The sequence below is a fragment of the Rutilus rutilus genome, assembly GCF_951802725.1.
Source record: "Rutilus rutilus genome assembly, chromosome: 4".
NCBI lineage: Eukaryota > Metazoa > Chordata > Actinopteri > Cypriniformes > Leuciscidae > Rutilus > Rutilus rutilus.
Window position 1 is genome coordinate 15,612,589 of NC_140212.1, and position 13,468 is coordinate 15,626,056.

The 13,468-nt window shown below is 43.3% G+C and overlaps 1 protein-coding gene across 1 annotated transcript in view; it reads left to right on the plus strand.

Moving 5' to 3' along the window:
• LOC311289774 (hemicentin-1-like) overlaps positions 1-13,468 on the plus strand; it is a gene marked incomplete at its 5' end in the record, with an annotated part of 39,027 nt that overhangs the window by 3,001 nt on the left and 22,558 nt on the right. Inside the window, 4 exons of the mRNA XM_084408022.1 lie at positions 388-660; positions 869-941; positions 1,051-1,105; positions 1,254-1,310. Of these exons, the coding sequence (XP_084264148.1) occupies positions 388-660; positions 869-941; positions 1,051-1,105; positions 1,254-1,310 (458 nt within the window). The remainder of the gene's footprint in view (positions 1-387; positions 661-868; positions 942-1,050; positions 1,106-1,253; positions 1,311-13,468) is intronic.

Consider the following 13,468-nt stretch of genomic DNA (forward strand, 5'->3'; position numbering starts at 1 on the left):
GTCACACCGACTAGCATAAACATCATTCTGAGTCGCCGTTTTCACAACATAGCATTTCATGCAAGCATATATGGCATTAATTCGAAAGCAATTAAATACCATCTTTGAACAGGTAAAAAGCAATATCATTATCTAAAACATCTAAAATGAATAAATAAAACCTTTATTAGTACTCCAGTGTCAAGTTAAATCTACTATAGAGCCAGGAACAAATACAAACAAAAACAAATCTCAGCTAGTGTCTGAATGTGAACTGTAAGCCATACAATTAGTCAGTAATATGTAAGCCATCTTCAGTGATTGTATGTGAACTACAATAGAAAAGTTACTAAGGAAAGGTTCCAGTTTTCCTGCTCAGACTTTTCTTGATCTTTCTCTCTATATAAGATGCTCCTCAAATCTCCACTTCCTCAAACTATTTCTGTGAGGGTGATGGGAATCCCTCTCCTAAACTGGAGTGGCATCTGTCTGGACGTCCTGTCAGTAACTCTTCAAACACGTTCATCAGTGAAGAGCGATTGAACAGCACAGGCTTGAGGAGCTCCATTACTCTACATCAGTCACTCTCACACACATCCACTCTGCAGTGTGTCGGTAACAACACTCATGGCACTGCAAGTCAACTGCTTCAACTGAATCTCTTCTCTCAAGAGGCTTCATGTAAATAAATATAAATCACCTATCCAGTTAATCCATTTCGAATTGTTGAAATGGCAATGAATCACCTAGCCTTTTTATTGCATTTTATTTAATGATTCAATAGTTATTGAATTGGTTATTCAAATGTGTTTGGTTATTTGCTTGATATCAGAACAGTTGTTCTCTGTAATTAAGAGTTTTCATTAACTGTCTTTTGTTGTTTTAATAGGGTTCAACATTTACTCCTTCCTGATTGGTGTTGTTGTTGGGGCAGTTATGGTGATAATATGTGTTACAATGCTGTGAGTATAGACCATGCGATTGCGTGGAGTGATGTCAGACTGATAGTAAGGGTTGTGATGAATGATGTACAAGTAGTTATATATTTTTATTTATGGATTATTTCTGTAGATGGATCTTCAGGACACAGAAGAGAGATAAAACAGGACTCGCCCGGACTGATGGGGTACGTTACAATATATCAAACACACACATGCTGTTAATTCTCATACATATCAACCTCACGAACATCAAAACACTTTTACATACAGTTACTCTTTCCACCAGTTTCTTGTTACAAGCTTTCCACTGATCATTCATTGTTCATCCATTAGGATGTTTCACTGGACAATGGTGGAGAGCCTTTTTATGTCAATAATGTCATGTCATCTGCTGGAGCCGCCAAACTGGGATCTTCCTAGGGATTTTAGCTCACTAGCTTTAGATATCAACATTTGCACATACAATGGCATGAGAATGTTGAAGATCTTGATAAAGAAGTTTATTGCAGCATAGCAGTGACAAAGTACATGCAGCATTTTGGGTTCAACGGAGTCGGAATGAAGCCTGAACAATACAGGCTCTAACCTTTTATACTGTTTCTACACTAGTCTTCCCTCTCATCATGTAAACAAGGTTTCATTTTAAAAATGTAAATTAAGGACAACAATTGAAGTAATAACCTCCCATTCCCACATCACTGATGTTGGTACAAGTGTGGTCTCCAAAGGGGTCGGGTGATAGGATTATACTCAGAAAGACACCACTAACATCAACCACAAAGTATCACAATGCTTTTGTCTCCTCTTTCGGTTCATGCCTATATCATTTATATTATCATCTGCTATTTTAAAATGCATGTCACTTTGTTTATTATTTTGTTACCTAATTCAATCAATATACACCATGCACATATACGGTCCAAAGACTCTGTATGTGCAGTGTAGTGTATTTACAAATATATTCAGCTAAATTATCATCGCATAAAAATTTTTTTTTTTGTTTAATGATGGATCGTTTCAAATTTGTTTAAAATATTCTGTCTATTTTTGTTTTGTTATTGCATTTGTGTGTTTTGAATGTTTTGAATGCTGTAACATTCTGCAACAATGAAGCATTTTTACAATAGATGATGTAAATCAAAAGTTTATTCTTGCTATTGTAGTCATATTCAGGCATAAGTGTTGAATAGTCTTTATGAACAAGAAAGTCTCATCAACATCATATAAACATTCTTATATTCAGGATTTATATCAGAGTTTTATCAAAGTTTTACAGTCTCACATTTACCCAGGATATGATTTCCAAAATAAAAATTTCTGAAAAAATGTAGATTATGAAATTTTATTTTTAGTCAGCACCAGTAATGACTAAACTCTTTCCTGTTCTGCACTGACACCATCAACCTCCACCTATAACATTACAGACCACAATGATGTGAGTGTTATCGGCATTGATCTCATACTGTAGTTTCATTACTTCCATTTAGCCCACTGCTATCTGAACTCACACATGTAATACAATAAAACTGCACCTTTCTGTTGACACCTGTTTTGCATTATGGTTATAATATAACAACATTGGCTTTGTTCTCAAAGATAGTTAATGTTTACTTATCTTTGCAAATTAAATAGGGTTATAATGATATTCGATCTCTGACCAGGTTCTGCATAAAGAACAAAGGATAGACACTTTTAAGGAAGTCACAACAAAAAGTTGGAGCTTCCTAAAAAGTATAGGGGGAGACTGGATAGTGTTGTAACACGGGGTCAGTTTTAACATTGTCCGTTTGACAAGTCAGAAAAGAGCTGTGGTGATGCCATCAATATCATACACTCGCATCGCCTCACACAAGAAGTGGCATGTTACTGTGAGCAACACTATATTTTATGACCAAAAAACACAGATTTTCAGGAAGGAAAGAAGGAATTTTTTTTTTTGCAATGAATGTATTTGTTATTTGACTTTTATAATCTAAAGTAGCTATTTCTTAAAAAGCAGACTTAGTATTTATCTATTTCGGGTCCTAATTAGGCGACGACGTGCACATGAACCACTGTGTCGTGCTGCTTGTTTTTACTCTTGTACTCTTTTAAAATGTTTGATTTGAAAACTCTGATATCACGTTTTTATGTGTATAAATTATGTGTGAATATTCCTAATCTTACTGACTGTGCTATCTCTCTATGGGAATTTATAACAAGTAGGCCTACTTTTGGTGTCTTGTTCATAATATTTATTTAAAAGCAACAGAAATGAGTAGGCTACATCCAGTTTATTAGCAATACCCTGCATGAGGCGATATCCGCCTTTGATCTTGCAGGTGTCTGATCCACTACTAGAAGAGAAAGCTATGAAGGTAATATGATGCCATAAAGAATCGCATGCGCAGGGTAAGATTTGTGAAAGTGTACATAAAATTGCAAGCGTAAATTCAATTTGCATGCACAAGAGAAGATTTGTAAAGGTGTAAATCACCTTTCAAGTGCAAGAAAAAAATATTTGCAGCATTTTACTGTTATTCGTAAGTGTAAATCATGTATTGTGAAGCTGCAGCTTCATGCTAACGCAAAATAAATATGATCTGTATTCTTCTGACTTTAATTTGTTCGCGCTTACACTTTTGCCATGTTTTTTCCGCACAAATACGGCCAAAAGCATTGCAGGCCTATATGAACAGAAATTTGCAAGCGAAAACAACAGAGTCAGGAACAACAAAACAGATTGATCGCGTAAAACCAACCTTTGTGTATAAAAATAAACTATTGTAACAGCTTCTGGTTGTAAAACCGGCGAGATTTAAATTCAAGAAGAAATTGGATAACCCTTCACAGGTGAGAATGTGTTGGTTTGTGTTTCTTTTATGTATTAACTCAATATTACAATCATTTTCTATGGTAGCCTACTTTTTAATGTTTTAATTTTACTATGGTAACTTTTTAATGTTAGTGTTAGCTGACACCATCATTGTGATAGTTTAGCAAAGAACTTACTCTCGAATGTTCACGGACCAGCTTTGACAGTTCCAATATGGCGGACGGCTTACATAGCGGCCCATAAAAACAACAGCTAATGAGGCATCTATGTATTTATCCTCAGGTGTGCATTACTTTCTTATAATGGCCCATTGTCCATTATTCCTTACATGGCTCACTGAACAAGCATGAACAACTTTTTTTTTTTTAAACACATAAATGCTTTAAACTTTTTTCAGTGATGATCTGTAGGCCTAAAGCTTTTTGGATTTTACTAAATTATCTTTAAAATACACTATCCTGAAAAAGGGACGTTTTGTTCAATGCTATAATATACAGTATTACAATTCCTGCAATACTGGAGGCTGCAGTTCCAGGACTGACATCCTAGGGCTGCATTTCTAGGACCCTTTTTTGACAATGCCACCTAGCCAATAGGCTACTCCAACAGAGAAAACCTTAATTAAACATAAAACAAACAGATTCAAAGACCACACCCATGGAAATTGTTAAATTTTTATTATATGTCCAGCTTATTTTTAACATAAGAGTGGGCACGGCCATTGTACATTTAAATGTTCAAGAATTTCTGTGTCAGGCATCAGTTATTTTAGCCGTGCAAAATCAGTTAATTATGGTTATGACGTTGTAAACTGGTATTTGTTTTCATATGATTTCAATTTATTAACATAGGCCTACTGATAAACACGTTAGTTTGTTGCGCAAACTGTTCGATCACACGCCAGATGAGAATTATTACACTGGACTTCGGCGAATGAAAAGGAAGTCTCGTACATACTGTACACATAAAATATCTTGCTTCTGAGGTGAAAAATAAGTTATTTCTAGCAAAACTGAATTTAAAACTAAAATATAGGGTCTCATATAGCCCATTGAAACAAATTAGGTTAAATAGCCTATTTCAGGGTTGCAGTTGTGTTTAGGGTTAGGAGTTGGTTAGGACAATAATAAGTTAAATTTAAATAGGCCTAATTAAACAACTAAATCATTCCTGAAAATGTATACAAATACATAATTGAACATAATTGTGCTCTAAAATAGTATAAACTGCTAGTATACAAACAAACAAAAAAGAACTAGGGACCTGAAACTTGCATTAAAAAAAAAAAAAAAAAAACATTAGGAAGTCAAATTGTGCTAATAGGTTGAATCTGACAGACATTTTTAAATAAGTAAAAAAATATGCAACAGGTTGAACATATTCCCATACTGCTCGTGAACGTGAAAAGCTAATTTTATGCCAATATCATCATTTGCATTAGGCTACATAAATCTTGCCGTCATGGAAAGACTGTTCAATGTTTGCATTAGGCTTACCGCATTGTGTTATCTTCTGCAGCTTCCAGTCAGTAGCTTCACAACAGTGAATTTGTTCTTTTTAATACCAATATTCAGTGGATTTCTCAAACTTTTTTAGCCTTTTCGGGTAAGTAGTTTAATATCAGTTGATATTTTCAGGTGTGTTGATTCTGAAGTTTCAGATTATTTTATTCTGTATGCAAAATTCAGCAGGCAGTCGGTTAGAACTGAGATGACTCTTAATTGAAGAGACGCACTGAGCAGTGTGTATAGGTAGCCTAGTTATTTTACTGAAGAACTTGCTTGAGTATAGGTACATGTGTGGTTCTGTAAAAAATTGAACACAAGAAATAAACTTATTGACATTGGGACACAGCTGAAATGTGTGTGACCGCCCTGAGACTGACAAACTTTTTCAACTACTATGTTCAGTTCATTTAGTTTTGTCGTGGCCACAACATATAAACTTAATAGAACGTGATAATATGTCGTGGCCACGAGATATTAATTTGTGGGAACATCATATTACCTCATGGAAATGTGATATGTCGTGGCCACAAGGTCATTTTCTTAAGGTAATCATTATGTCGTACTGAAGATCCTATGTTGAGGGAATTACATTTTCTTGTGGCCACGAGTTTAAAGGCATAGTTCACCCAAAAATGAAAATGATCCCATAATTTACTCACCCTCAAACCATCCTAGGTGTATATGACTTCTTTCAGCCAAACACAATCAGAGTTATATATAAAAATATCCTGGCTCTTCCAATTCCTTTAAAATGGAACTTAATGGTAACTTTAATTTTGACACTTGCTTTTGAAGTGAAGCAATGTGTTTTTGTAAGAAAAATATCCATATATATATTTATAAATATCCAAGTATAATAACTGGGTTCCGGTAATGTCTGTATGCAAGTCTAGTTCCAGCTGAAGAGTGACCTCTGGCCTGACCCCAAAGCTGTTGTCCCTTGAATATGTTTTATCAAAATTCTTTATTCACAAGCAAAAATGGCTCCTTTATTTTTCCTCTTTATCTTGCTGAATTTAAATATTTTATTTCATCCATTAGACTTTTAGACCATTAAACAAAAATGGTTTAATGCATTATGACGATTTATTCAAAGATAGTATTTAACCTTATTGTGCTTTTCTTTTTTTTCTGTGTAATTCCATATTTTGATGTACACAAATCGATGATATTTGTTCTCTTACGAGAGGTCTCTCGTACTGCGTAAGATATCTTACGCTAGGGGAAAATCCTTTTTCCGCGAGATATTGAAGCCAAAAATTATCCTTAATTTTGTAATAATGCAAAACGCGTTGCGGCAGCATGCAGACATAGGCGAGACAGCTCGCGCGCCTATTGGCTGCTCTGCGGCAACTGCAGCAGCCTATCGAGCGAGGCCTGGCGTGACGCCAGACCCAATCAGGGCACTTCGCGCCCGCTGCGTCACGTCCCGCCGAAATGGGCGTGGTCTAGGCCTATAAATACCGCTCGCAGGCAGCTATTATCTGATTTTTCATCCTTCAAGCGAAGCACACGCATCGCTGGAGCCGGAGAAGAAGCCGCGCCGTCTGAGAGAGAGCACCTTCAGCGGGACGAGTCACTGAAGTCGCTGGCCGCGCCGCCTTCCTGCCTTCCTGCTGCGCTTTCCGGCGCTTATATCCTTTTATTACTCTGTACTTTTGTGTGTGTGTGTCGCCGCCGCGACACACATTCTAAAAGAGCTAGCGTCTTTTTAAAGATGCCTTCCTGCGGCTCGTGCAGAGCCACACTCAGCGACGGGGACCGCCACGTGATTTGCGTTTCCTGCCTGGGTGAGGAACATGCAGCTCTCGCGCTCACTGACGGCGGCTGCCCTCACTGCGAGCTGATGGCAATGGCGACTCTGAGGACTCGCCTAGCCTTCTTCACCGAGACTGCTCCCCCGCCCGCCGCGGCGTCGCGCCGTAAAAAGCGCCGCGCCCAGCGGGCCCCGGAACCCTCCCTCAGCCGCCAAAGCTCGCCGGTTCGCCCGCTTGCTTCCCCGGCTTCGTCAGCCTCGCTTCCTGACGGACAGCGGCCGCCGTCTGCCGCCGCTTCCGTTGACATCGTGGATGAGGAAGCCCTGCTGGGAGAGGATGATTCCTGCTCTATCCTGGCGTCAGGCAGTGAGGATTGGGCGGGCTCTGAGGACCCCGCGCCCCCTGCCCGCATGTCTTCAGGCAAGAGAGCGTCCATCGAGACGGAGCTCATGCGAGTACTCGCACAGGCCGCGGCGAGCCTCGGCCTCGAGTGGTCTTCGCCTGAGCAGCCCGCTCACAACCGGCTGGATGGATTTTTCCTGCCTGGGGAGCGCGCTTCGCCTGCGTCCAGACCGGCGCCTTTTCTTCCTGAGTTACACGAAGAAGTCGCCAAGTCCTGGAACGCCCCCTATTCGGCTAGAGTGCGTCCTGCTGTTTCTTTGGCATTCTCCGCTGTTGACGATGCCAAGAACACAGGATACCTTTCGCTGCCGCCGGTCGAAGAGGCGATAGCGGCCCACTTATGCCCGCCCTCTGCTGGACGGCGTGCTAAGTCGGCCCTACCCTCTAAAGCTTGCCGCACCATGGCAACGCTTCAGATCTTCCAGGCCGATCTCCTCCGTAAGCTGGATGAGGAAGGGCCTGACGCGATCTGCGTGCCGGACTTAAGGAGTGCCACGGACCTCGCTCTCCGTGCTACTAAGTCTGCAGCGCAAGCCATTGGACGGAATATGGCCTCTCTCACCGTGACTGAGAGACATCTTTGGCTGACGCTCTCGGAAATGGCCGAGTCTGAGCGCACCGCGTTCCTCGACGCCCCGCTTTCCGCCACAGGCCTCTTTGGATCCTCCGTCAAGGATTTCGCGGAGAGATTCGCAGAGGTACAGAAAGCGTCACAGGCTATGAAGCACTTCCTCCCGAAGCGCTCCAGCTCTGCAGCAGGCCGTGCGAAACCGTCTGCTCAGAGCTCACAGCCACAGCCACCGTCCACTGCCTCCACTTCACAGCGCCGCCAGGCCCGAAGCGCGAGACCGCGCTCCCGCTCATCCGGTCACCGCCCCGCTGTACGTGGCCCGCGACCTAGGATTACGGTGAAGCCCGAGGCCCCGAAGTCGTCCTAGCACAGCTAGGAAAACGACGGTGTTTAAGTCCCGCTGCGGCCAGACTCACACCAAAGCTATTCGCTCGTCCAGTTCCAGCAAATGTGACTGTTCCAGTGTTTTCTGCAGCCAACAAGTCGGTTCTGTCACCCGCTTGCCTGCACACAAATGCCGTTTTCACGGCTACCCAGATAAATCCCCAAAAGAGTGTATTTTCTGGTGTCCCGGCCACGGCCGATGGTGTTTCATGTGTAGTAAGAATGCCCACTGCCCAGTGCCCATCCCTACACACAAGCACAGCCTGTCACACAGGGCTCGCGCACATAAAACCGACTCAGATCGGTTGCGCTTCAAACATGGTGAAAGTGCCCACTACCCAGTGCCCACTAACACCGCGTTGTGCATGTCTCACGGTTTCTGTAAAAACGAAACCAACATGCACTCGCTTCACGCAAGCGAACGATGTTTTCGGTGTGATAGATGTGCTCGCTGTCCCGCGCCCACATCCACACATAGACATGACAGTTCCCACGGGAACCGCCCAGCCCTCCCCCTCGCGGCTGACCACCGCAGAGGAGTCGAGCGCGGGCAAACTGCCCGCTGTTATCAGCGCGCCCCATGCCTCAAATGTCACGAGCGCGATGCTTGTGTTGCAGCACGCCGAAGCCTCTCCATCGCTGAGCGAGCGGAGCGCGCTTCGTATTCAACCCCTAGCTATCCATGCAGACGCATGGGCAAAGCTGCCCGGGGTTTCGAAGTGGGTGCTGAACATTATAAAAAGAGGCTATTCGCTGCAGTTTCGCCGACGCCCTCGCCGCTATGTGGCGCGCGTCGAGACCACGGTAAAAACAGAAGTAGCACATTTACTTCGAGCCGAAGTGACGAAACTATTGAGCAAAGGGGCCATAGAGCCTCTCTCTCAAGTTCAGAGCGAAGGAGGGCTATACAGCAGATACTTCCTGGTACCGAAAAAAGACGGGGGTCTCAGACCCATACTAGATCTACGGCAACTGAACAAAGTGCTTGTGAAGCGACAGTTCAGGATGCTCACGACCAGACAAATCCTTGTGCAGATTCGCCAAGGAGATTGGTTTGTGTCAATAGATCTGAAAGACGCGTATTTCCAAATACAGATAGCGTCACGTCACAGGCGATATTTGAGATTCGCCTTCGAGGGCCAGGCATATCAGTACACAGTCCTGCCATTCGGTTTGTCCCTGGCACCCCGTACATTTACGAAGTGCATGGACGCGGCGCTCGCACCCCTCAGAATGAGAGGCATACGAGTGCTGAACTATTTGGACGATTGGCTGATTCTAGCGCAATCTCGCGCAGTGCTCATAGAACACACAACCATTTTACTTGATCACCTCGAGGATTTGGGTCTCAGTGTCAATTGGGCGAAGAGCTCTCTGTTACCCAGTCAGAAGATATCTTTCCTGGGCACAGAATTGGACTCGCTGTCCATGATAGCGCGACTATCACCACAGCGCGCGGTAGACATTCAGCGCACAGCGGACGCGTTTCGCTGCGGCGCGTCTGTCCCGCTCAAGAAATTTCAGAAGATGCTAGGTCTCATGGCCTCAGCATCGTCAGTGCTCCAGCTGGGCCTGCTCCGCATGCGCCCGCTGCAGTTTTGGCTGAAAGCGCGAGTCCCACGCAGAGCGTGGGCATCCGGTTCGCTTCGCCTCAGGGTCAATCAGAAGTGCGTCACAGCTCTGAAACCTTGGAGAGCGAACGACTGGTACCAATTAGGTGTAAGCCTGGGGACTTCCTCGAGGGTGAAAGTGGTGTCCACGGACGCGTCCACCTCGGGATGGGGAGCGCTGCTCGAGGGCAGACCGTTCTTCGGCCAGTGGTCGGAACGGGAGAAGCTCCTGCACATAAACTGCCTCGAAATGCTGGCAGTAGACAACGCGCTGACGCGTTTTTGTCCCCAGATAAAAGGACGCCACGTCTTGGTCCGTTCGGACAACATGTCTGTGGTGTCCTACATAAATCGCCAGGGCGGCCTCAGGTCCAAGAACCTGTACAGGCTGGCAGAACGCCTCCTGGTATGGGCTCAGTGCAACCTGCGCTCGCTCAGAGCAGCGCACGTGCCAGGGCTCCTGAACATAGGACCGGACAGACTGTCCAGGAACAATGTTCCGGCAGGCGAGTGGTCTCTACACCCACAGACAGTCCAACTGCTGTGGAAGAAATTCGGCAGAGCGGAAGTAGACCTGTTTGCGTCTCAAGAAAACGCTCACTGTCAGGAGAAGGTGAAGCGCATAGGGGATCTGCACGCGCTCTCTGTGAGCGCGGCGTGCATGGAGTTTGGGCCTAATGACTCAAAAGTTATACTCAAACCTAAGCACGGTTATGTTCCGAAATCCCTCAACACACCGTTTAGGGCTCTCCCTGTCAGCCCTACCGGTCCCTGATGAGGAAAGAGCCTCCTCTGCCCAGTCAGGGCATTACGAGCTTATGTGTCTCGCTCGTCTGGTTTCAGACAGACGGAGCAGCTCTTTGTTTCGTTTAGCGGACGTTCTAAGGGACTAGCCGCGTCGAAACAGAGCCTATCCAGATGGATAGTTGATGCTATAGCGCTGGCATACGCCTCCAAGGGCATGCAGTGCCCGTTGGGTGTCAGAGCGCACTCCACAAGAGGCATGGCCTCTTCGTGGGCCTGGTCAAGTGGGATTGCCTTGCAAGATATTTGTATGGCGGCAGGCTGGGCCTCCCCGTCTACATTTATAAGGTTTTATAACCTAGAGGTTCCCGCCCTGCAGGCCAGGCTGCTGTCGGTCTAAGTTTACCAGTATTATCTGACCTGATGCGGTCAGCTCAGAATGCTGCGTCTACTGAGCACAGCTCAATGTTCGACAGTAAAAAAGTAGCAGCACGAGATGTGCCTGGGCAAACTGTGTAAGACCCACATTCCCCCATCAGTTCAGGCCGTACCCCGCCCTGTCTGTATGATGAAATTCGCGTCTCAGCGACGCTACCATATGTGGAAGAGTGCGGCTTCGCCCCTCCCTCTTCCTGGACTCCCTGTGAGTTCCCTGAGTGATTGTGCACTATATGTACCCCGGGCTTTCGCCCTTGGGTCTTTGGTGTCAGATCTCAGCATGCACGGCGTTTTGCATTGGGTCCCCTAGCGTAAGATATCTTACGCAGTACGAGAGACCTCTCGTAAGAGAACGTACTCGGTTACTAACGTAACCTCGGTTCTCTCTAGAAGAGGGAACGAGTACTGCGTATCTTGCCGTGCATGCACACGCTCTGGTTGCTTCGATGATGAAAAACCAGATAATAGCTGCCTGCGAGCGGTATTTATAGGCCTAGACCACGCCCATTTCGGCGGGACGTGACGCAGCGGGCGCGAAGTGCCCTGATTGGGTCTGGCGTCACGCCAGGCCTCGCTCGATAGGCTGCTGCAGTTGCCGCAGAGCAGCCAATAGGCGCGCGAGCTGTCTCGCCTATGTCTGCATGCTGCCGCAACGCGTTTTGCATTATTACAAAATTAAGGATAATTTTTGGCTTCAATATCTCGCGGAAAAAGGATTTTCCCCTAGCGTAAGATATCTTACGCAGTACTCGTTCCCTCTTCTAGAGAGAACCGAGGTTACGTTAGTAACCGAGTACGTTTTCTGTTTTTGTCCTTATGATTGTCCATTGTAAGAGACACAACCATGCTTCTTTTCCCTGATCTTGTATGTAGCTAAAAAAAAAAAAAAAAAGTCATAAAGTAAAATCATTTACAGTATTTACAAAACATATACTTTAAGTATCATAATATACAAAATGTTATTTAGGTAGTAAAGAGATATGAAAAGATATAGAGAAAAATAAGGCAAATGCATATCGTGGCCAAAATAAATGTCGTTCCCTCATAGGATCTCGAGGCCACACGCCACAACATAAGGATATCGTTTCCTCGACAGAACGATCTTGAGATCACGACATATTATCACGTTCCCACGACAAAACTGTGAACGGGTGTCCCTGACTCCCGGTCACCGTATTTACCCTCTCACATTCACACTGCAGTCCGGACAGAATTATCAGGGACATTTAAGAATGTATGGGCTTTTTTCATTTCATTTATTTTTTTATTTTACAGGGACAATGCTCATTGATTAACAGTAAAATAACTGTAAATGAGCCAGAGTTAGCTCAACAGGCTAATAGAGTATTTATTTATAACCCTTTCTAAAAAAATATATATATATAAAGATTTTAAGGGCAGTATTCACACATATTATTCTAATTTAACAATTAGGTGTAGGAAACATACACAACTGCTTCTATAAGCACTCATTTTTGTAATAGTACAATTTACTTTATCTGAGATATATCCTTTTTGTGACAACTTTCCAATATCACTCACAACTAGCCACGATGAAGCAATGATGTCAGACCAACCTTTTTTGCTTGAGAAATCATATCATAAAACAGTTTTTGTGTTCTTTGTGCAATCAGAGACCACCATCAAGTAAAGTTTAACTGCTTTTACTTCAGTTTTTTAATACAGATTATTTATCAGATGATTCATGATTATGAGAGAAATGATTTGTTTGCCTAAAATCTTTCCAGAATAACAATTTTGAAATGATGTTGTTTATGTTTGTATAATTTTTGTGATGAATGTGTATGTTTGGCCTTTACTTATAGGGTTGACCTTCTTTTAATGGCAAGATGGGTGTTGCTGAGAAAGTCTGTATTTTTGTCTTTCTCTTACAAGGTATGTGAATCTCTTCTTCACCTTCACCAATGTCTTTAATGAGACATTTGTAAGATGAAGTGAACAGCTAAAATGTTTATCATAATGAATGTGTTTTTTATATGATCAGTGTATTTTAATCTGTTGTATATAGGTCTAAATGGTTTAACTGCATATAGTTGAAAAGTATTTGAGGAGCACTACTGTACTTATGATTATTTATACTATAGCGGTTCTGTTAAGACTGAATACTTGCGATTACTCAATTGCATTTACAAGAAATACGCAATACTTTTTACTCCATTACAGTGCATGTAGACTTAAAAGTACAAAGTACATTTTGTCAGTCATCATGACTTAAATCTAAAATATATAAAAAATTATAAAATCTCTAGACTGTCTCTTAATTGTTTTCAAAAGTCAATTGAAAATCTAAGAAAGTAA